Here is a 25,202-nt window from a genome sequence, read left to right as displayed (position 1 = left end):
GTTTATATGCTGAGTAGTGGTGCTACTGTCATCTTTGTTTTCCTCCATCAGAGCCTGTATAGAAAATAGTTTCCATATAGCCTCTCCATTGTAGCAATAACGCCACTCCCACCTCATTAACAGTACGTCAAGACGAACATTGCAAAATGGCCTCCACTCACAGGAACAAGAAGGCCCCGGTCCTGTGAGACAGGAGATCAGCGTGGTCAAGGCCCGTTAGAGTTCCTCTTTCATCTCTTCAACAGTCCCAGATATTGTGGAATTGTTTGTTCTCATAGATTAAACTGAGGAGCAGCTCAGCGTCATACACTAGCATGGCTTTCCAGCGGTGCGCCATGTGTGTCTCTTTAGCTTGGCGTTGTGCCTCTGACACTGACAGACTGTGGAAGCGCAGCCGTGGCTCACAGGGTTGTTTGCCACTCTTGTGACGCCACAGAGCACTTAGTGTATAAACCCCATGCAACCTCACACACGTTCAAACACTCACATATCCCCATGAATATTCTCATCCATGTTCTTCAATGTTGCACAGCAGCATCACTCTGAGGGTCATAGCTGCAGACTGATTGCAACAAGCTCAACTTGTACAAGAATACCACTTAGTGGTCTTAATGCGTATTACAGGTCACAAAAGGGCAAACAGATTTGTACAAGGAGAGATGACACAATTTCTTCATTTTGTTTGTTACATTTTTACATTTATACCAATTTGACCTCTGTCCTCTCTTTAATTTGACAATAGTCTCCAGATACCTCTCAATGAGTGTCCTCAGACAGACAGACAGACAGACAGACAGACACTAGGTGGGGCTGAAGTACAAAGATGGAATGCAGGGTGCAGCGTCACAGAAATTAAAAATGGAGCACACAACCATTAACTCTGGATTAACATCTTTTTTTAATTTCTTATTATTATGTGCACACGTGATAATGACCGCTGAAAGGTTCCACAAAATTATAGATTCATGTGATCCTCTGGTGTCAAAAGAGGTGTCAGCATCACAGTTTTATGTGAAGTAGAAGACGGCAGAAAAAAAAAAGGAAGAAAAACAATTGAATTTTATTGCTGAAGTGAAATCATTGTTGTTGCATTATGATGAAGTTACTTTCAGTTTGACTGCAGACTGAAAAAGGTGAACTCTTCCCATGACATTTTTGAACAGAGCAGTTGCATCATAGAATACAAGAAATCAAGAAAAAATATATATTGAGCATGACTATTGTGCTACAGTTTGTGTGTGTGTGTGCGTGCGTGCGTGCGTGCGTGCGTGCGTGTGTGTGTTCACTTCATGAATGGATTGTGTCTATGTGTTGTCAGTAAACAGGCAGACCTGACTTCTGGCTGCTCGGCCGTCTTGGCCTGTTCTGATGTCTGCTGTGCAGAGCGATTGACAGGTCTGTACGTCAGCACCCATATTTCTCACCTATGATTCATACTGACTTTGTTTGGCTTCTGATGAGGGCTGCAGGCAGCCACTTACACTCCCCCCACCCCCCTTCTCCCAGCCACTCCCCAAATTCTTTTAGCTCAATGTGGAGCTCTCTCTCTCTTTTTCTCTTCTTTTCTGTGGCACAAAATTGATTTATGTCAGCCCGTACACATTAACAATAAAGTCAGCTACATTTCTTTTACCTTCTTTCATTCTTGCATTAATCACTGTCTTTTCCCCCGTGTGTCTTCTATTAAGACTGAATGAAACTGAAAAAGAAGAAGAATCAAAGCACATTTTTATTTCGCATTTTACATGAGACTCACAGCGTTTGCACATTTTGTATGACACGTTTATGACAATTTGATATTTGTTAAAGAATTTAATTGTAGTTTGCACCGCTCTTATTCAGCTTTAATCATATTGTTGAAATATTGCTGAAATAACAGAATAATAATTCTTCTTTGTCCTAGCAACATAAAAGTTTGGGGTAAAATCAGACAGGGTGAGTACAAAAAGACCAAACATTAAAAAAAACAAAAAACAAATACTAATATCTACATTTTTTAAATTTTGTTCCCTCTTGGTGTGGCCGTGTGCTTGCACAAGGAGCAGAGTCAAACAGTCAGTCGGCAGCACCTCACTGTACACACACTGTCACAAGAAACACACACTGACAGGCTGTGTGACATCACTCAGCTGTAAGTAATGATCCAGCCGTGTGTGTTTAAAAGGCTTCGTTTTATCAGGGCGCTGGTAGCATGTCAGCTCAGAGAGCAGCACACGTGTGATCCACAGGCAGAGCAATAGCATCGTATGGCACTGAGGGTGTTTGCCTTTTGTAAAGCCAGCAATGACTCCACATTGTGTGTGTGTGTGTGTGTGTGTGTGTGTGTGTGTGTGTGTGTGTGTGTGTGTGTGTGTGTGTGTGTGTGTGTGTGTGATGTAGAGAGCAGAGTGATGGTTTGATGGGGAGCTGATGAGGTCATGGCTCATGTCTCCTTGCTTGCATCATCACCTATAGGATGTGACTCCCGCCAGCAGAGCTGCAGCTGCTGCTCTCCTTGTTGTGACAGAGTCAGAAGCACAAAAATACGAAATCTGAGTCATATTTTGGCCCTCATATCGATAAAAATCATCACACAAGCAGAGCTGCGGCGGAAAGCAAAATTTCCCAGATGAAAAGAAGCTGAAACAAGAGAATTCGTATTTATACATTTTTGTTGCAGTTGGACAGCATTTGCAGCGGCCCGTGTGTCTATTACACACGTGCCTGCTCTCATGTGCACATGCAAAGAGACACATTTGACCTCCTATTTTGCCTGCAGTTTTACAAGATTGCACAGTGAAGCGTTTAACATGGCTGAGTGACGTCAGCAATGAGCAGTGTTTGTTTTTGTTTGTTTCTTTCCCCTCCACAGACCTCTGACCACATGCTCATCATCATAGTCATCCTCTGAAATTACGGTTGTGATAATCTAGGTCAGAAGTGGTGCCAACGGAAACACTGCCCGCTAATCTAAATAACCAGGATTTGCATGTGTGAGAGATGCATGTGTGTGTGTGTGTGTGTGTGTGTGTGTGTGTGTGTGTGTGTGTGTGTGTGTGTGTGTGTGTGTGTGTGTGTAAATACTGGGCTGTGTGTGTGTCAGAGAGAAAATATAAAAAAATCTACTGTATCTTTCTGTGATTTTTTTGTGACAAAAATACAGCTCTTTGATCAGCACTGCCCCTATATTTCTTTTTGATTTTATTATCAAATTCTACAGTAAATCTGCATTTTCTGGAGAAATCCCTAATTAATCATTTAATATTTAAGTACACTTCAGAGCCAATCCTCACAAATACAATGTAATGCTATAATAATATGGCATTAATAGAACACATAACATAATTATATATATTATGTGTTGCTTTATTTGAAATGCATCCTTTGGTAGTGATGCAAGGAACCCATTTGTTTCCCCTGGAAAAATTAGCACTTGCATCAGCTATCAGGCTACATGCTGCCTTTAATGAAATACAGAAACATTAGATTGATGGTGAAGAGCTTTATGTTATATAAGGTACAAAGAATAATGCAGAAAGATCTTCCTCCATTTTCAGCTCTGTGTTGTTGTTGTTTTTTTCAGAAATAAGTCAAATCTGACTTAGTCAGATTTATTTGGCATAAAACTGTTGTTTTATTTTGAAGGGAATAAAATAAATATCTGATGGTGCTAATTTAAATGTTATTAAATGGCACGGTATATGTGTGTAATGCACATAAATTACATTTTACTGTGTGTGTGTGTGTGTGTGTGTGTGTGTGTGTGTGTGTGTGTGTGTGTGTGTGTGTGTGTGTGAGAGAGAGACAAACATTCAGGCAGGCATAATTTGTGCCAGCTCTGTGACGTAGAGGACATGAGGCCCAGGCGGGTGCTGTGAGTGGCAGTAACAGCGTCTCCTGCTCGAGCCTGCCCCATCTCTGACTTCATTGGCTCCAGCTCTGACGCAGATACACCCACCAACCCCCTTCCTCTCCCTGCACACTTCTTTCATCACATTTTTTTTCACCCATTTAAATGTTTTTTTTTATTCATGTGCTTTCTGCAGTTCCCTCCACTGCAGCGCTCCACACAGCTCCACATCACATATCTGCACCACCTGTCCGTTGTATGCTCTCTGCATGTGCTTTCTTTGTTTTCTCTCATACATTGATAGAAACCTTATCAATATTTTTTTAATTTGTTTCTCGCCATATTATCCAGGTTAATCCTCTTTCCTTTTGAATTTAATTGTGCAGTGCGAGGTCTGAATCGCAGTCAGCCACTGAGAGCATTAGAGGTGTTATACGGTGACATTAAATTTGTCAGCGTGATGCACAATGCAGAAGAAGGCTTTCGCTGGTTCATGTGCTGCATTAAAACTGTTGAAATGTACAATGAAATATGATCATCATGGATCATATCATTATGTTTTCTCCACCAACTGAGCAGTGTGGTTTTGTTGAGTGCAATCATGTAGTAAACAAGCTTTAAAAGAACAAAATACTGGAGAGATTAAAAAAAAACTAAAAATATATATAATTAGGTAACAAAAACTATACTCTAAGATTAAAATGCCCTGGCAAGCTCAGGCTTTAAGAACTGTGTTTTTATTCTGTACGAGTCATTTAGCATGATACCATTTGGCTTGAGTTGCATTGTAGCACATTTGTCCACACTGTCTGCTAACAGTGTGTCTGACGCTCTGAATTTAGGCAGAGCCATTCTGGCAATGCTCCGAATTTACAAATGCTTCATTTTGCAGTAATAAGAGTAAGCTTTGCTGCTCGGAGTGCTGCCTCACAAACCCACGTCATTCATGTTTGGATGTGATACACAAGAATACCCATCAGCTTCAAGAGGCACTACAGTTTGCGTTGATCTCTGACCTCCATGATAAATGTGAACTTATATAAGACCTTCCCTGCAAATTTGAAATAATTTAGCATTCAGAATAATAATTGCTAATGAAATCATCATAAAATTAAACATTTTGTTGTTTTCAGAGATAAGAGTCATTCTTCTGGTGCTACACAGTACAGTAATAATTAGGTTACAGTAATCATTGTTGAATTATTACAAGAAACAGTATGTTATACATTATGACAGTGATATGGTGCCCTTTTTTCTGCCCTTTCTTGTTCTGACCTGTACACAAATAAATACTGTTTTAACGCATATTTAACTATATTTTTTGTAGCTCTGGCCATCCACTCTCTTGGTTACAACAAAATTGTATTCCCCAAGCTAATTGCTGCAATCTGGGATAAAGTCCCACTGACCAATAAACACAGCCCTATAAAACAATGTCACCATGTTCAGTGGTCATAGCAATTACTTGATTGAGTGGTGGAACTGATGGCCAGAGCTTCAAAGCTGTACTGGTGCAGGGACCAACCAGTAAGAGTCGCTAGAGCAGCAAAAAGGACATGATCATTTGCCATCATTGACCAGATTCACTGATTAGGCATATATTAGGCACATATATTGTGTAATGATGAGTGTCAAGACTCTACCTGACCTGTGCTAAAATACTAGACTTAGATACTAGTACTTTCAAACTATGTGTTGAGTAAAATGTGGACATCACTTCTGCATACTCTTGATCAATACATTTGTTGCCAGAAGCAAAGATAATTTTGCAAGAAGTATAATTGCTGTTGTTTTTTGCTTGGGCTTGACTGATGAATGATGGACCAGTCATGCAGTTTTGTCCTGAAACTCTGGGACACCATAGGCAGATAGAGGGTAGCAAAGATGGAGGGAGTCCAGCTCTGTCATTTTGGGGATCCAGACAGCCACTCTTCATGTTACCATGTAAGCTGTGCTGGTAGAGCAACACAGGAGTCTTGTCATACTTGAGCTGCTGCATGTTTAGAGGACTGTTTCCTTTGGCTGCTGTACAGGGCAGCACAATTGTTTTGTGTTTAAGATAACTGCAGAGGAAGCAGAGCAGCCAGCAGAATCCAATATCACATAATAGACCATAATGGGAAGAACAGGACAATATTACAAGTAAGATCAGTCATTCAATCAGCTCCACCCCAAATGAAAGTTAGGACCATCATCCTCCTCAGGTTCCCTGAACATGCTGTTACTGTCAGTGAGTCCATAAAAGGCAACCCTCACCAGATCAGCCTGCTTCCTGTTGACAAGCCAGTGCTGCGCCTCTTCTGAAGGGACATGCAGGCAGCTGAAGAGCCAATTTTTATTAGCAGATACTTGCCCTTGGGGACACACCATATAATCCCTGCTGTGCAATCTACACAGTACTTCCACTGACGTGACAATGCTGACAAAAAATCAGCCTGTCTTTAATTGGTTCCATTGCACTAATTTCCTGCCACCATGTTCACCACATGGAAGGAAGTCCTCCATGACACTGTAGACAAGTAACTACATGGACTCCCACCTAGAGGAGATGGAGCTTCAGAGATGCAGTTGAACTTCACGGCCCTCATAGAGCGGACCTTTCGCTGGACAAGATAGCTACTATAGAGTGGATTATTTTGATCTATTTCTGATAAGGATTGGATGTTGCACTGGAATAGGTGGAGCATCACCTATAAACGCCTGAGTTTTTAGATTTGGGTCTCATTGAGAGCTCGGATCAAGACTCAAGGAGGAAATAATCAAAGCTTCTCTTGCACAATTGAAAGATTCCAAGAATCATCTTGTTGAGCAGAAAATCATTCTAGTTCAACCAACAACTGTTCCCCACTTTTCCTCTCTCATCACAGTCAAAAGCATCACACATGATAAATCTATTGGATACACATTTGCAGTTATCGTACACTCAGATCGCTTTGACACTTTCTAAGGGACTTGTGTGTACTTGCCCTGTACAAGATGGACCAACCAGGTCAGCGCCTGTTCAGGTAACCTGATTGATGCACCATCCACATCCCCCTGGCAATAAAGACTGTGATAATCCAACACCCTTTGAGTGGACTTTCAACAGAAATGGATGCCACTATGCTGACATCACACCAATCCACATGCACCCAGACAGGCTGAGTGAGGAATCATCCCAGGAGACATGTCATGCATAGAGACGGCTTGCCACCACCACATTCACACTACCTTACATTCTCCCTTTTAGTTTCGATTGCCATTAAATTTGAGAATCAATAGCAGCAAATCACTGATTTAGCCAGCAAGCTAACAAGCTAATGACAAACACTTTGAAACACTGGCAGTATGAAAATAGTGAACAAGTGAGGTGAGACATGAGCGTTTCACTTCATGCACATGAATACAACACGTTATGCTTGATATACTGACTGGCTGATTATTTTAAATATCATTTAATTGGTTCATTCTGATGAACATCATAGGGCCAGATGTGGTTTTTCAATCGCTGGTGCTGCAGTGAGTAATTCAACATTTTTGAATTTTTGATTATCTCATCTGACAAAGTTATTCATTTGGAGTAAAAATCCAAATGTACAATTTAAAACCTGTTCAAGTATTTTCAAAGGACAGCCTCAGTATATTTTCTGTACTTTTATTCATGATTAGTATATTCGAGACATAACCATACTTAATTTATATTTAGCCCCTATTTTTCCTCTTACTTTTGTGATATCTAAACACACACACACACACACACACACACACACACACACACACACACACACACATAGACTGATCCAAGAACACAGCTAAGACCACAGCAACACATACAATATGTGGTTACCGACAGACGGTAACTACGTTACATAATTTTGCTATAGACAATCTCTGAAAAGGTGAGAGGAGGTGGACGAGAGAGAACAATGAGATTAATGCCTGTGATTTCCCGTTGATGTCTTAGAAGATGAAAAAAAAGCAAAAGGTTCAGAACATTGAGCAGTAAACAAAGATGTCATTTTTTTCTCCCGGGACTGTGAGGATGTCTGAGCGAGCAACAAACCTTTCCTCTGGGTATGTCTAGTATACTACAGTCTGACAGCAGTTATTCAACATGGCAATTATTAAGACGACAGAGGGCAGCTAATGATGTGCTCTGATTTGTATTTCCATTAACCTAAATTATGCACCTATCTCACATTTGTCCCGATGGATCACAGTGCAATGACGTCCATTGACGTCACGTTTCAGATGATCCGCATTGCAGTCGCATGCAAATTTGTGCATGCCAGGCTTTGTGTAAATGGAACCTCTTTATTATTATTATTGCATTTTCCAACAAATAAGAGTAAAGAGAGGCAGTAATATGCTCATTGGCTGTTGAACTAGTTGCGAGCCAAGCTGTGAAGATGTGCATAACTCCCTCAGCCCCCCAGGGACCCTGTATTTTCATGGGCCTGCCTCTGACGTCAATGCTCCGGCTGTCCTGTGGATTGTCAGAACAGACTATTCAGTTGGGGGGAGGGGACTGGAAGTCTCTGTGGTGTGTGTCTGCCGCATGTGATGTGTGTGTGTATGTGTGTGTGTGTGTGTGCCTACGTGGATGCAAGTATGCTCCGGTGTGTATACGTGTTCATGTTTGCGTGTGCTTACATGTGATCTGTAAATGTTTCACTTACATCTGGGGTGTGTGTGTGTGTGTGTGTGTGTGTGTGTGTGTGTGTGTGTGTGTGCAGCGTGCAAAAAGCTCGTACAGTGCCTTGAATCAGAAATGTGCTTAAGTGGATGAGGTCTGTAATGTGGGGGTAGGGGGTGAGGCTCCGTGTGTGAACAAGCACACACACGTCTGAAGATGTGCAGCTCTTATGTTGGGAGACAGAGGCCGTAGTCATCAGGAGGATGTTTGCTAAAAACAGCCGAGAGGGCAAGAACAGTTAAGCATGGCTGCCGACCACTTCACTCTTCAGTCAGCTGTTGATCCCCCAGCGGACTATACTAAAGCTGCTCTTTCACCAACAGCCATAGGAACCTGCTGCATGTGACACACACACACACCTCCCATTATTAAGACAGATGAGATTTCAGCTTCTTTCATCATCACCTTTTTGATTTCCATAAATTTCCTTGTAACACACATGCTATCCTTTCACAGATGGATATGGGATTTGGTGGCAGGGTAATGTTGACAGAGAAAAGAGTGCGCACTGCCTGTCCAAATTGATACAGATCAAGCCGGAGAGAGCCCTGGCGGACATTTTGAGGTTTTCCTGGGTCTGTGGTGTTTGGTTCATTTATTTCAACTGTGCCCAAAATAAATAAAAAGATACTGTGATACAGATTTAGCCACAAAATCCATCTGCTGACCTGCATGACTGCCGATGATCTATCCTTCACTGTAAAGCCATATTCCTCAGCACAGTCACCCAGGACCAGCGGTGGAATGTCACACAAAACATTTACTCAAGTACTACGCTTAACTAATACTTTGAGATAGTTTGCTTGAGTATTTCCAATTGCACATTGTTCTTTTACTCAATGACATTTCAACAAGACAGACAGTACTTTTCACTTCAATTATTGGACAGCTAGAGTCACTTTACGTATGATGGTCTTATGAAATATGAGTAGAAACCACCCGAGCTTCTAAAACATGAGAATGAAGCTGCTTCTCCTTCTCTTTAACTGAATAATTTTGGGAGTTGGACTATTGGTTGGAATTAACCAGCAATCTGAACAGTGGAAGGCTGCTTGCGCATGAATTTATAAGGCATAATAAAGCTTTGGATACTTTATGTACCATTGGATAATAACACTTACGAACTTGCACTGAGGTAACTATGCAGGACTTTTAGTTGTATAAGTTATTATTACATTGTAAAATTACTTTAGCTGAAATAAAGTACCTTAATGCTTCATCTTCTATTGAGGTTAGAATATTACAATGATTTGGAATTAAAAGTAGTTGGAAATGTGTTCATCAAAATCTTAAAATGTCAGGGTCAGAGTAGCGATGCCTCCTTCACTTGCCCACCAGAGATGCCAGGCGGCTCCCCAGCAACAATGTGTCCCTAACAAAGTGCAGCTTGCTTTGTGCACTTAAAATAGTACAGGAAACATCTGACAGCTCAAGTTTTGCTGGAATCGTTCTGCTGCTTTGGTATCTTTTCCAAACATAAGACTCCTGTGTCTCACATTAATGTGTTTAATTGTGCGTAAGGGCAACAACTACAGCTTTCTGTGTAGATAAAACCGTTGCAGTACATCAGTACAATTCATCTCTTTTTCTCTGAGAATTTGTCAGTGCCTTAGGTATATTTCTTACCAAGTGGACTAATCTAAACATAGTCAAGCTGGTCAGTTACTTCCTGTTATGTAATAATTATTCAAACATCTAAAAAACGGTTGCTCCGCTGCTTCGCAGAGCTGCAGATCAGTAGGGTTCACTGATGGGTCACAGACAGAGTTGTGGCATCCCTTGTGATCTGCCGCATTTCCCCAGAAGTTCTTCATCCATAACCGTCTCACATAAGCTCATAAACTTCCAGTCATGAACTTTGCAGGGAACGATTTAAAGCATTTGTTTTATATCTAAATTTCCATGCATAAGCCACTTGGAGTGCAGGGTGGATGCACGGAGGTGAGCCCTGAAGGAGCTGACAGAGCTCTCTGAGCTTCATCAAGCCAGAGCTTCTTCTCATTGGTGTTACATTTGACGGCAACTTTACAAGCTCCTTTATTTATCTTACAAGTGTCATAATTCAAAATAAAATAGCATTAATGTTCATATAGGATTAAAGCCATGGAAAAATGAGTTTTATGTGAATTTTCCATATCAAAGTGGTAAAGTAGGTAGGATGTGCGTCTATACTCAAATAAAGGCTGACAATATTTTGCATGTTAATTGCTTTATTTCACATGTATGCATGCTCAAGTGTGATATAAACTGGTGTAAAATGCAAGTTGTTTCCTCTTTTAAGGGCTTTTCTCATCGGCCTAAAATGGAAGGAAAAGCGACAGAGTGTGTCAGAGAGAATCCATTATGTTATACATGACCTCTGAATGGGCCAGCTGCTCGAGAGTGAAGGAATGCCAGTGATTGATAGCGCACATGCTGACGTAACCCGCCACAGCTCCCACACCTCTCTCGCTCTCTCGATACGATCAGTATGTAGTGCTGCAGCCGTGAGGGAGTCTGGCACACTTTATGCTGTATCATGTTGCCGACTCAGAGCTGTTTAAGTCCACCGTGCACCGATAACACAAGCACACATCTACAAAGGTTGTAGCGATAGGGGCCTCACTTAATTTGTTACTTGATGTGAGATCCTCACTTAAATTATTCACACAGAAAGAGCAGATTAGCTATTTAAACAGGAATAATTTACATGCATGTTGATACCTGTTGACATTTTGTGCATTTAATCTGAACAAAGGTCTTTATTTGTGCTCCATATTATGTGTAGTTTTGCAATTTATGGCACAAATGAGTCACACGTCCCGACTGTTTTGCTCTACAGTGTCTTGTAAATGAATTATGTGTCTCCTCTCTACATGGATATTATTAGTGGAAATATAAACATAAGTGGTGATACATTCCTTGGCGAGCTTTAAGGCAGAAATTGTACAGTTAACAGGAACTAAATGTGGCCTTAAAGACGTCAGAGAATGCTCAAACTGATACAGGAAGTCCTCTGACTAACACTAATAAAATGAAGAAGAGAAAATCTAGCATTGTGGTAATTCTGTGGTTCAACATCTTAATTGTGCCAGTTTCTAATTCTAACCCTGTAGAAGCCAAATGATTGTTCAGCGTTCTTGTTACTGTGCATCTGTGTGTTCAGCTTCCATTGTTTTTCCTCCAGTTAGAGCAGAATGTAAAATATTCATCTGGTTGACCTGAATTTGAGGTTAATTAGATTACATTTATTATTATCACTATGGGACTGGATATTATTATGATAGGATTATAACTCCACGATTCAGTTGAGTGTGCCTAAATATTTCACTTGCACTGCAGATGTGCAGTCTTTGCCGTTGTTTGTAGAGTTCGGCCTTTGCTAAAGGAATGGACTACGCTGATGTATTTTATGGTGCCAATTCAAAGCGATATTTACAATTATAATTTATGCAAATGTACAACTGAGTTAGCCTGGTGAAATAAATCACTTCAATACATTGCTGTAGTACATGCAAGTCTGCAGATATTTGTAGTCAGGAGCTTAAGTAGCAGAAACAGTGATCCAGAAAAAGGTAGGAATCTTATTTACTTCAGACAAAAGAACCTCATGTAAAATCTCCATTAGATAAGACATGAATTAGACCTTGGTATGGTCAGTGTTAAGGCTGTTGTTTAGCCTGCTTGCTTGCTTGCTTGCTCGCATGCACACACATTGTTAAGTGTTTTCTGTACATTATATAAGCTTCTCTTATGCTGCACAATAAGGAAAGGGTGTGTTCAAATGGTTGACATTTATTTTAACCTGATAGATTGTGCTTGAATTCATTAATGGTTCTCTTGTTCAGTCTAATCTGAATGAAGGTGCCTGCTGGACAGGAGCCATTCATAAAAGGCTTTGCTCACACTCAATTCAATTCAATTCAATTCAATTCAATTCAATTCAATTCAATTCAATTCAATTCAATTTATTTGTATAGCACCAAATCACAACAGAAGTTGTCTCAGGACACTTTCCATATATAGCTGGTACAGACCAAGCTCTTTTATCTACAAAGAAACCAACAAACACTCGACCTAACTCTGCAGACTGATCCCTGTTTTTGATCTTTCTCTGCTCAGAAGGTCAGAGGTCATGGTCGGCTCTGGCACCTGAAGCAGGAAGGAAAGCCCGCACAGTGCCTTGCTAAAGGGCACGACGGTAAAACAGCAAAGACGCTTAAACCCGGGATCTGTGCTGCGCCTTTTCAGTCACTGCGTGCGACAGCTGACGCTCCATTGCTTTGTTCCGTCCTGCTGCGAACGTGGAGGCTCTCCTCCTTGACCACTCAGTCGTGGATCAGGAAACAGCAGCGTGTCTCTGGAGAGTGCCGGGCATGTGGCTCGGCCCCTTTTACGCAGCCAAATTCAGGAACAGGAACAGCAGCTCAGCAGCATCAAGAGCGCGCTTCTCAGACGCGTCAAATGCGCAAAAACACCGGAAATACAGAAGATTAACTCTTCAAATTAAAATAACTTGGTGGGAAAAGAAATGATTGAATGAGTGTAATCTTTGGAGATTTTGATAATATGTTGATTTGTGAGAAGATTACACATTTTAAGTGCTCTGTCATGGTGTTTGGTGTCTTTGTGAATATTTACAGGAATATGTCACATGTAATGTGTGCCATAGGCATCAAGGCTGTATGTCTGTTTAAAAGAAAATTGACTGACAAATATTGTTTAATGTACTACTGTACTGTACTGTATTTTATAGCACTGCGTTCATTTGATAATCACCACATACCGCGTGCGGCCTTTTGGTTTTTATTTTGAAAATTACAAAGGAAGTCGCGCTTGATGGTTGTGGCTAATATGACACTGGCGCGCTCCTGTCTTTCCCTCTCTCCCCGTGTATGTGTGTGTGCGCGCGCGCGTGTGTGTTTACTCCCATTTCTCTGTGTCTATGCGTCGTCGTCTGTGCTCCACCAGTCTGCTGCTGCACATCCACAACGGAGCCACCACGCCGAGGAGGCGGGCCGACTGTAGCTACACCTCGGCCAGCGGTGCTGGGTCATAGCGCTGGTGGAGGGGCGGGGGTGGGGGGGCAGCACACTGCTCTTCTTGCCCTTCCTAAACCGTGCACAGCCTGAAGCACTGAGGACACCATCACCTCAACGCGTACTGGAATAGTTTTGTTTTTTCCCAGACGCACCAAGTTGCAGCTGCAGAGGCGCACTTTTCTCCGTGGCTCCTCTCTCCTTTTGCGCTCACAATCCGAAATGGAAGATGGTCCGTCTTCAACAAGCTGTTTCAGAAGGTTAACGGACTGTTTCCTGGGTGCAAGTAGGTATTTTTGAATAAGACTGTAATATAATAAAACAAAAATCATCGCTTCACTTTACGCAAAATTAAAAAGGCTTTGATTTTCAGTAGCAGGGCAGGACATCGCGAAACATGGACAGATTCTGGTCCTGCAGGCGTTCGTTATTTGCCCATGTGTCTCCCCAACTTTATGAATGACAGATTGATAGCTGATCTGGATGGGTGGGGACTTGATTGGAGGGGGACCGCGCCGGATTGCGATTAGGAAAATGTCGCGTGTGTCTCTCCGGTCTTTTTTTTTATTTTTTATAAAGCATAGATCGGCTTTAAGAATCCCATCTCGGACATGAGTCGGTCCGATCTGTCATGGAGGGGACAGTCAGCAGTGGTGCAGTGAGACATGGCATCAGGGAGCGAAGCGCCGAAGTGAGGATAGAGAGTGTAAATTCTCTTTTTTCGGAAAAGAAATCTTAAGAAATATTCGGGTAGACGTGTGAGCTCACGGTTATTATTCCAAGAGAAATGAGGATATTATTACAATCATATTCATTATTTTTCGCATTTATTCCAATATTCCAATAGATTCAAATATTCATATAACGCTCACAATATTCATTCATATTCCATATCTGTGATATGTTTCCTATTAAATTTCATTATGGCTTTGCTCTCAGCTTTTTTGTTTGTTTGTTTGTTTTTCAGCACAATATGATTTTAAATGTCAGAGGCAGGTACAATCCACAATTAAACATTTTTACTGAAAAAATAATTATATACATATTATATTTAAATAAGTTATTATTCTAAATTGGTGCCAGCATAAAGAAAAAAATACAGAAAATTTAGTGGATGTGTTTGAGATTTTCTGTCACTGCAGTGACTATCCTCTATTCACCCATAATAAACTTTTATTTCCTTTGCATGTCTGTGCTACTCAGTGGTAAATGTACAGTCTTTGTTGCATGTTTTGGCATTTTCTCTCTTTTTTTAATCTCTTTGTGATATTGCTGTGGGCGCTTCTACTTTAGGAATTAAAGTCATTTTTTATTTCTGTGATCGTAACTGGCACACTGTGTCTGCTGCATGAATAACTCATGTCAGTGATTCCAGTTGTTTCAGTGGCACCTAAAGTGACCTTTAGTGGCAACCCTGTAATAACAAGTTAGCAGTTTGGGGCCTGGGATACTGAGTGATGCCAAAGTACACACATAGCAGTAAACTGCAGTCATGGAATGTATTATTGAGGTACAGTTAAGTATGTAGGTATCCCGCCCTCGTGCTGACCAAAAAAGGACAAGAATTTCAGATTTCACAAAGCTTCCACACTTTTTGAATTTACGAAACAACAGTAGATGTGGGTGGCTGCAGCTGTCAGAGTCAAGTACCACCAAGTACCTCATATACAACATCTACTGTCGGATGAGCTGGAATATTCAGCTTGTTTTTATCAACAAGTCATTCACAAATAAGTTGACCTGAGAAAAAGTCCATCATGGATTTCCTGTTTTGCTATAATTGCTATAATAATTGCTAAATTTGCTATAATAATGACCCTTATGTGAGTATCATAGGTCACGTTTATGCTGCTCTCTCTTTTTTTTTTTTTTTTATCCCGGATGTTACAGCTGTCAATTAATCTGGGTTAAATGCAGGATTAACTCGACACACTATTTGCCTTCTCACTGCATGTTTCCCTGTGGCTGGTGTGAGATCAGGGAATAATTTGATTATGCCTTATCTGGGGCTTTTTGACACATGAACACATATATTTCTGAACTTGAATACGTGTGATTATCTGCTCCACGTGTTTTTATTGCACTATTTACATGACTGCTCTCTGCAAATATCACACATGTGATAGATCAGTTTGAATGTATCTGACACACAGGAGTGGAGGCCTTGTTTTTGTGGTTAAAAGAACTGTTTTTCTTTCTTCTGGCAACTGCTGGCATGTTTGTCCTCCTATCACTGTTTGTCCTCTCTGACTGGTTGCTGGACTGTCCAGCAAATCCAGTCCTCTCCAGAGGAACAGACTCCAGTTTGTGAAGACAGCACGCTGGCTCGTTCACTCCCTGGTTGCTCACATAATTCTAAGCAGTCTGGGATGTCGTAGCCGTTTGTAGCCTCACGTTGTGGGAAACTCAACATGCATACGTGTGTGTTTGCGTGCATTGTTTGTGGATACTTCTGGTCAGAATCGGAGGACAGTCTGGGTGAGCCTAATGTGATCTCTCAGGCATTTTCAAAACCCAATTGGTTGTCGACGAATTGCTTAACTCAGTGAAGAAGGCTGCATTGTCAGGCAGGAAGTGCTCACGCTGGACATTTCCTGCCCTACCGCATGCCCTCTGTCTCACACAGCGAGGACTTCTCTTGGCACAGTCAATGAATATGTAAAAACATATACTGCTTGATATGATTGGAATATGAAAATTAAAGCTTGATTCCAATTTGAATGGCTAAATAATTCCAGACTGGGCTGAGCACATGCCAGATAGTCCCTCTTTGCGATTTGTCTTTGGTGTTTATTTAAACTCTCAGGAAATTCAAGCCAAAGAAAATGAGCTTGTTACACCGTTTGAACCCTTTTTTATGACGAGATCTGTGCAGGACTGGATCAGTGCCAGGGCACAGTGCACAAACTGAGTGGTGAAACAGATGACATTCTCCTCAAGGCGTCCATTGACCCCCTCGTCAGCTTGTCGTGGGTTGGTATCTGAGGGGATGGGAAAAGGCCACATGCATGTAGATTTCTTTACAACTTGTCCTCGTGTCAAGGCTCATAAAAGAGCGAGGCACTGGAGAAGACGCAAGGATCTGTGGTTCTCATTACCGGGTCCCCACTGGCTCCTCTGCAGAGCGGCTGCAGAGTTCAGCATCAGTCCAGATGTGGAGCAGGGAACATGACCCCTGATCACTGATGTGGCTCTGGGGATGGAGAAGTCGGGTGGGGTGGGGGGTGGGGGGGTCGTATGGGCAGACGCAGCAATACATCAAACCACCAGTTCGGCGAGATGCTGACTCCCAGGCAGCAACTGCAGCTTTACTGTTAACGCTCACAATCATCGCTGTCGTAGGCCATGTGATCTATCACCTCTGGCTGTCGTTCAGTTTCCTTTCGCTGGAGGGAAATGCACGAGAAAGTTTGGAGTTCATAACTCAAGTTTAAGGTAAAGGGTGACCCGCTATGTGTCTGTATCTGCAGTTTAAGTGTAACTGCGTGCCTGTGACCAGACTATAAGGCTGTGGATCAAGGGACATGCCTTATCTACATCTCAGTTTGCCATTTATAGCCCCTACCCTTTACGTCTAATGACCTGGACCATGGAAGTGGAAATAATGCAAATTACATTTCCATGGAAATCTCTCTCTCTCTCTCTCTCCCTCTCGAGTGTGAGGTGTGAGCTCGCATGTTTGTGCAGCAGTGTTTGTTTTCACCATGTGGGGGCGTGTCACTGGAAGTGATGGGACTGCAGTTTTTAAGTCCAGTGTGAAACAGCGTTTTCTTCATTTGATACCTTTTCACCGACTGGTTGTAGCGATTTAGCCGCACCAGTCACCTCACCGTTGGCTGCTGTGGAATGTGGTGAGGGGTTTATACAGCGTGTGTGTGTGTGTGTGTGTGTGTGTGTGTGTGTGTGTGTGTGTGTGTTCACCTGCATAAGGGGACACTCACATACCCAGGTTCACAGGCTCAGTGAATAAATGAGGTTAGCAGTGGGAGAGGAGTCAAAGCGTTTTCATCTTCGGCGTTGGCTCTTTTTTTTCTTTCTTTGCCGCTCGCTGAATGTCAGTATTGGACGCTGTGCTCCAGCCCTCTCATAGATAAGATAAGAACCACATGCTCTTCCCACCTCCTGGCAAGGGAGTCCCAGGCGGACCTGCTGACGCACGCACCCTGCAGCCCTCCCCCCTCCCCTTTCCTGCCTCAGCCTCATGTCAGGAAAGTGAAAAGTAGTACCTTGGCAGCTTGCCCTTGACTCTCGGCCAGAAGGAGTGCGCTTCAAGAGAAGTGGTCTTTTCCCTTTTTCTCTCATGTGCATTTTTCATCTATGTGTTGCAGAGGAGGAACATCTTGCTCACTAAACATCGGCACTGCCGGGGTCGGCCTCTGCTGTCGACATTGCCACTCGACAGCGTCTGACAGGAGCTGGAGACACACGTTCACTTCTGCTCAGGCGCTATCACACAGATAGCTTACTGCTTCGTGGGGAGCAGAGATGAGTGATGGAGATAGGGCGGAGCTGGCTGTTGTTCTTAGCATATCTGAAAATGTGCTTTCATCTGCACGTGTGAGTTCGTTTCAATTAAAGCAATACTTTCCTTTTTGCAGTCCCTGCAGGAATTTGAAATCTTGCAATACAAGAATTAAAAAATCAGTCAGTCCCCATATCATTGGACAGAACTTGCACTTTGGTCTAATACTTAAAGTTTGGAAGCAAAACATAATTGCAGAGTTATCAATTTTTGCCCTTTTTTGCATAAAAAACTGGTGACCCAAATAACAACGCAGGTCAAAGGAAGTCACACCTCACCCTCAGCTACAGTAACCACCTTCCCTCCAGCTGAGTCAATGCCTCATCAACTCTCTCTCAGCTGAGAAGCCTTGTTTAACAGCCCCTACCCCCATGTTGTGTAATGTCTATTGTTGGAAAAGAGTCTCACCTGAATTAACCTGACAGGCTCAATTCAGGGCAGAAAATATTATGGAACATTTTCAACTCTGCGGCCAGCTCATGAACGGTTCATATTTATAAATCAAATATTTTTCTGCACTAAAACCTGAAAAGAGAACTTTTATTAGATTTAATTAGTTTAATTACATGTTATGATTATCATACCAATCATTCTTTTCCAGCCGAAAGAGATGTTTTAAACACCACCGCAGCAATGAAAAAAATGATACAAAAATATTGCAAATTGCATATAAATTTTCATTTTGGCCTCCAGGGATTACAGTGGACAACAGTTTTGATCGTCCAATACCAAAATTATTTAAAGAGCAACTGAACACCAGGCATCACTGATGGATGGGTGTGCTCTGAAGCGTGCACCTGTAACCACACCAAACACTGCACACCTGTACAATAGGATCAGGATGCAATAATGTCATAATGTAATTTCACCTAAATTATAGTGAGATGCCTGCTGGGGACTGCGCTTTGTTGTATGTGAGTTTCCCCTCATCACAGACACTGAACAGAATCCTTCAGGTTAAAAAGAAATAAAACAGGAAGTTTGAGGGCAGTTGAAGGCATCCATCTCTGTTCCTCAGCTCTCAGATGAAGACTGAAGTGACGACATTAAGCGTGGTGTTGCATCAAAACAGTGACAGAGAGGTTGTGCAGGCTTGGATCAAACCAAATGTACATGGTAAAATAAGAACAGACGTGTGGGTACAGAGAGAGAAATGAGACCTTGCTTCACAGGGTTTTTTTTTTTTCCTAATCTCTGAAGGAGATGTAACGTCAGAAATACTCTGGGGCCTTCCCTCATGTGTGCCATTGATAAATGTGAACCTGCAAAAGTCATATTATGACTTTACTTGACTCATATATACGATATCTTATCGCAAATGACGCAGTTTCAATGCTGATACTTGTTTCAATACTTTAAAGTTGCTATACTAATACAAAGCATGAAAAATATTAATTGAAAGCACATTTTATTACATGATGGAGTGAATTACTTAGTTTGCAGCATCTCTACAACCCATTTACTTTTCCATATAAAATCAGGCCATGCCTAATTGATTTCCTTAATAAAAATGCTCATAAACCTGAATTGTAACAATGAAGACTTTACTATTTTGAAGCATTTTCAGGATGTTTTGATGCCTGAAATTCCAAACTAGCAGCACAAACTGGTGCTGACACATGCAGGTATTGCTCCCCAGCCCATGCTGTAAAGACATTCCCCGTCAAACAGGAGCGTGTTCGTACTGAATGCTGGATGTGAGACCCAGACAGACTGCGACTGGTTTGGCCTTCCCTTCCCAGTCCCAGGGTGTGGTGTGCTGTAGTCAAGATAAGTGTTATGCAACAATACCTCACTGCATGAACTCAGGCCTCAGTTTTTACACAGGAAGCCCAAGTGTGAGTCAGACACCCAAATCTCTGCCAACTGGGCTTCAGCTACTCACAAACAGGCTGCACACCAAACTGCTTCCTGCCTAAACGTTAGTTTGAATGAATGTTTCACTCAAACTCATGGAAGCACAGAGTTGGCAAGTAACTATGCCCATTTACATCAGTACTGTATTTAAGTGCAATTTTAAGGTACTTGTACTTGAGTCTTTCTATTTTGTTTTGTACCTTTACTCCCAACCTTTTTGGTTTGTGGCCCCTCACCAGAAGTAGCTTCTTGTGGGGGCCCCTTCTCACAATTTAGATGTCTAGAGAGATTTTACCTTCAGACCTCTCAGATCCAAAATTTCTCAAAAAACAACAAAGAAAAAAAAAAAAAGCAAACTCTGAATACAAATTTGTAAAGCAAAGCTTTGTTTTTTCTTCTTCCTGCTCTGTTAATCATCTCACGACCCCCCAGATTCATCGTGTGTCCATTTGAGGGTCTGACCTGTGGCGTGTCTAGACTTTTTAGACTGGGGTGGCCAAAGTGGGTCACTGATGTATGATGATGTGCACGGGCACACACACACGTCAGAATACCATTTATTTACCATTTCTCATATCTGCTTTCAATTAAATGTTTAAAAATGAATTTATTGAGTGTATTGAAAAGATTAACCAGATTGTCCTACCAATCACAGCACAGCGGAGTGGCACCAAACAAATAGTAATAGTATATATAGTATATAGTATATAATAGTAATAGTAACAATAGTTCTCATGAAGAAACTGCACCTCTAAAAGTTATATACAAAAGAAAGTCAATCAAAATACTCAACAGTCGCTACAAACTCAGGTGCCACCTCTCACTGGGCAGGTAGCCAATCATATTTTAGGATAATGGATGGCACTTGGGATGGCCAATCAGATTTCATGGGGGACCAGCGCCAACGCCCCTGGACACGTTCCTGGGTCGACCCCAAAGTTGGGAAACACTGGACGAAACAAAACAGGAAAATGCTACTTTTGCATCATTAATAATATAATAGTTCCATGCATAATAATACATCAGTCACAGGGGACATTTTTCTGCAGAGCCAATACTTTTACTTTACTGACATTGTACTTATTAGAATACAATTGAAAACAACTAGCAGTGTTAGCTCTAACAGGAAGGAAAATGTCACAGAGGTTTGACAAAATAAAAGAAAAAACTCTGGTCAAACCAGTGACCAATCCATTACTTCCACCACAGCTCGCTCTCTCTCTCTCTCTCTCTCTCTCTCTCTCTCTCTCTCTCTCTCTCTCTCTCTCTCTCTCTCTCTCTCTCTCTCTCTCTCTCGCTCGCTCGCTCGCTCGCTCTCTCTGATTGAGTGAGCACATGTGGTTCCCAGTGGGGTTAACCATTCTGGACCACAGCATGTGGGACAGATCTGGCTGCACCTTTGATTAGCCGTCATAGTCTCAGGCCCAGGACATTGACGCATATCCCGCAGCTCTGAGTGTCACTGCGGTCACATTAGGTTGAGCCGTGGCTCGAAAGATTTCAGAAGGAATCAGAGGGAGAGTCTGTAAGGTCGACAGAAAGTAGCAGGAATGCTCAGAAAAAAAGCACCATCAATCACTATCATGCGCCATATATAGCGGCTATTGGTTCAAACCAGGCATTCCTCTGGCATTCAGAGCGTTTTAATAGAGATTGATGATATTTACATTTTTGACTTTTTCCAAAAACCAGTCATTTCTTCTTCTAAACTGGTACATTACTGTGTCTAGTTGCCACCAGTGGAGTTCACCTGAGTGAACTGTGAAGCTTACAGCAGATGCAGACGCTGCTTTGCGAGCATGTGTTTTGAAGTGCCTGCACTCACTGAAAGAAAGGTTGAAAACATGTAACACTGATTTAACACTTTCAAACATCTTTGCTCTTACATTTACTCTGGAGGAAGTGGACCCTTGAAGGCTTTCCTGTCATGTGCTCTGCCTTCCGTTAATGCATCAGAATATTGTATTACTTGATTCCTCTGTGCAATAGAGCTCCACTGTCTTCACTGTAAAAACACATGAGTGAGCCACACTGTGGCAGGGGGTGACGTGTTCCTTCATTAGGATGAACATGGACCGTAGTTTAGTTTGAATCAATCCCAGAAACACCATCCTGCTGCCTGAAGTAATCAGAGCACTCGATGTATATTAATCCGCAGCTGAAAAGAGTTCCCAGCAAATGCACTATTTACTGCAGCATATTGAGAGAATATGTTGTTGGTTTTGGTCTTTTTGTGTGACTTGTTGACAGTAACAAATATACAGAATAAGGCCAAGTCTCATCCTTTAAGCAAGCACTGGACTGGTGCTGATTAGCTGACAGATATAGTGAGGTCTCTACTCTCAAAATGTTTGTAATCACAAATAAGGTCATAATTTGACATTCATCTCAGCTAAAGCAAAGGTTAAGGGTTGAATTCGGAGTCAGAAATACAAAATTCTTTGTCAGTAAGGCTTCATGAAACTCCCTGTTCTATATAATTTTTCAGTCAATGTAAGTAAATGTAAGCTCACGGTTGAACCCTGAACACCATTTTATCAGCCACTATATAGCCATTGCAAAATTGTAATCACTGCAGTATGTTTTTACCCCGTGGAAAGAGGACATTTGACTATTTTTGTTCATGTGCACACATATGATAGCTAAATAATTTTCAGAGCCCCGTCGACACAAAAGTTGTATTCATAAATTGATACAGCGTCCTTGTTTTTTCATTTTTTTTGTAGTGTCACTAACCACAGTGCCTTCTTTGTGTTTCAAATAGGACAAAGTCGCAAGGGTCTTTTGCAGCGCTCCCATTTTACTCCTCTCTGTGTGTCTTTCTGTCCCCTGCAGCCCCCCCACCCCCACCCCCCACTCCAACTTACTCTGATTTATTAGGCCGTATTCTGCCGATGTGCGTCAGAGCTGGCCAGGAGTCTCGTGAGGCGTTCCGCTCCTGAAGATCTGTGTCTCGTGTCTGGACAGCATCAGACCGCAGCGTCCTCCACCCCCCAAACCTACCCCCACCTCTATTTGCCTTATTTGCTTGCAACCAAAAGCCTGCTCGACCTACAGACACGCACACACGCAGCGAGCAGATGATCCATCGTAACTGAAGAGTCAGGAGCGCTTTGATTCTAAAATTAAATCAAATTAAAGATAAAAGTAATTCTTCTAATGCAGGTTTTAAACCCTTTTTTATAGACGTGCAAGAGTTACCTGCCGCTGAAGTGGATTCTTCTCGCTCCCTCATCTGGTTATATTTTGTCATCTGACCAAGCAGACAAGTCTGTGCTACCCTCCACACACTGCTGTCTGAAAGTCTAACCTGATATCAGACAGCATTTCACACACCTCAGTTATATTTTCATGCTGTGTGTGTTTGTGTGTCTGTCGGCAGAACACATGCCTTCCAGCTGCATGTCCTCCTATGATTCATTTTTGAAGGGAGTCTACACAGATGCTGCTGATAACCAGACATTTCGTGAGAAAGCCGTATTAAAAAAAAACAAAAAAAAACGAACAGGTTGTCTAAATTCAACGGCCCTCTTTCTACTCTTTGACAAAGATTTAGTTTCTGTGTACCATACCATAGAATGTAAATTTAGCGCTGCCTTAAGATATTTTTTTCCTTTTCTAGTAAGAATTACTTGTGATTGCATTTCATGTCAGCGAGTTCAAGGTCTCATGATAGGATGACGTCTCACGGCTGAATTTAGACAGCTACAAGTCTTTGTTTTAGACACACACTCCATTTACTTGAGTGACCTAAACATGATGGTTTCCTAGTGCATCATGATGGTCTGTCAGACGCCAGCGGGCATATTAGAAACAACTTTCCCTCAACGATGGTCTGGCAAATGGCTTTTTTCCCTGACAACAAAGACAGTAAACAGCAGCACTTAGCGAGCTCTCAAGAACCTAATTGCCTATTAAGCACATTCAAGTCCTCCTTTATCCTGCTGCCTCTGTTGGGGGCTCCTATCCCTGGAGACACAGCTTTACAGTAAACATAAGTGAGCTAGCCCAGCTATCTGAGAGCTTATGCTGGAACCTGCTGCTGCCGCTCTCACCTCACAATGCAGAGAAAGAGATGACCTTCGGCTGTTTGTGGCCTGTACATTTGTTTGGGTGACTGTTGGGAACACCTCGCGCCTTTGGCACAGTGTTACATGGCGTAACTTCCATCCTCTTATATCTTGTGTTTCTCACTTCCATACTTATACCCAGCGTCATTTTTTTATTTTTTCACTTTGCTCGGTCATGAATAAAGCTGTGTGGCGCATGATTTAAAAGATGCCCTGTTTCTGCACTCTCCAGGCTTGACAGATGAGAAAGTGAAGGCCTACCTCTCGCTGCACCCGCAGATGCTGGACGACTTTGTGTTGGAGAGCGTGAGTGCAGAGACGTTGGACAGATGGCTGAAGAGGAAGACCAGCAGCAGGCCTGCAGGTATACCCACACACACACACACACACACACACACACACACACACACACACACACACGGACAAACATGGAAACACAGGCTGCAGCTCTCTGGATCACTGACATAATGATTGGATCAGCGGATTTCAGTATATTGACGCAGAGTTGTAATTTCAGTAATATTTTACTTTGGTTAAATGTTTGTACTTTTTTGCTCACATAATCCCATATGAGTTCCCGACTAGTCAACCACAAATACAGGCTGCCCTGAATATCTGCAGCCACGTCAGGCGTTTGCTTTTATTGCACTGAAAAGCTAAAACGCCGAGCCGAGTGTGCCTCTGTGGTTTCTATTTATTATCCTGGCCATTTGCAGTACAAATCACTCATCTTCACATGTGTCTCCTTTAATCGTCAGTGTGTGTGATAGACAGAAGAAAGGCAGAGGGAACAGGCCTGTTGGGTGTTTACGGGTCATTAGATGTGTTTGAGCGGGCCGAGTTGAGTCTGTGCCGTGCGCTCCACACACAGCGGACTGTTTCTCAGACCAACCGCATCCATCAAGGGCCCACAGGGCTGGCACTCTGCCCAGTCGAGCTGCTGACGTCAGAGGCGACCTCCAGAGACATGCAGTCGACTGAAGGGGGCCCAGGGGAGGGGTAGGGATGGTGGTGGTGGTGGGGGGTTGGGCTGGCTCAGGGTGTGGGTGTGTTGAAGTGAAGGGGGAAACCAGCGGAGGATGGATTTGTGACATTTTGGAGCTGCTTTCTACATGAGGTCCACAGACAGCAGTGTTCGTTGCTGCCATGCAGAGACGTCGATTTCACAAGTCTGAGCCTGCATTTGAAACCATTTCCTGTGTACAGCGTGTGTGTGTGTGTGCGCGCGCGC

The 25,202-nt window shown here is 42.4% G+C and overlaps 1 protein-coding gene across 6 annotated transcripts in view; it reads left to right on the top strand.

The window, feature by feature from the left end:
• pde10a (phosphodiesterase 10A) overlaps window positions 1-25,202 on the top strand; it is a 57,237-nt gene that overhangs the window by 7,784 nt on the left and 24,251 nt on the right. For 4 of the 6 annotated variants that reach the window (XM_070977045.1, XM_070977044.1, XM_070977046.1 and 1 more), the window contains one exon: window positions 24,204-24,335. In XM_070977045.1, coding sequence (XP_070833146.1) covers window positions 24,204-24,335 — 132 coding nt within the window. Of the gene's footprint in view, window positions 1-13,383; window positions 13,809-24,203; window positions 24,336-25,202 lie in introns of those variants that run through there. The other 2 variants (XM_070977048.1, XM_070977049.1) reach the window with 2 other exon arrangements.

The sequence above is a fragment of the Chaetodon trifascialis genome, chromosome 13, assembly GCF_039877785.1.
Source record: "Chaetodon trifascialis isolate fChaTrf1 chromosome 13, fChaTrf1.hap1, whole genome shotgun sequence".
NCBI classification, from domain to species: domain Eukaryota; kingdom Metazoa; phylum Chordata; class Actinopteri; order Chaetodontiformes; family Chaetodontidae; genus Chaetodon; species Chaetodon trifascialis.
The sequence above is the reverse complement of the archived record's forward strand: the minus strand, read 5'-3'. Positions and strand labels throughout refer to the sequence as shown.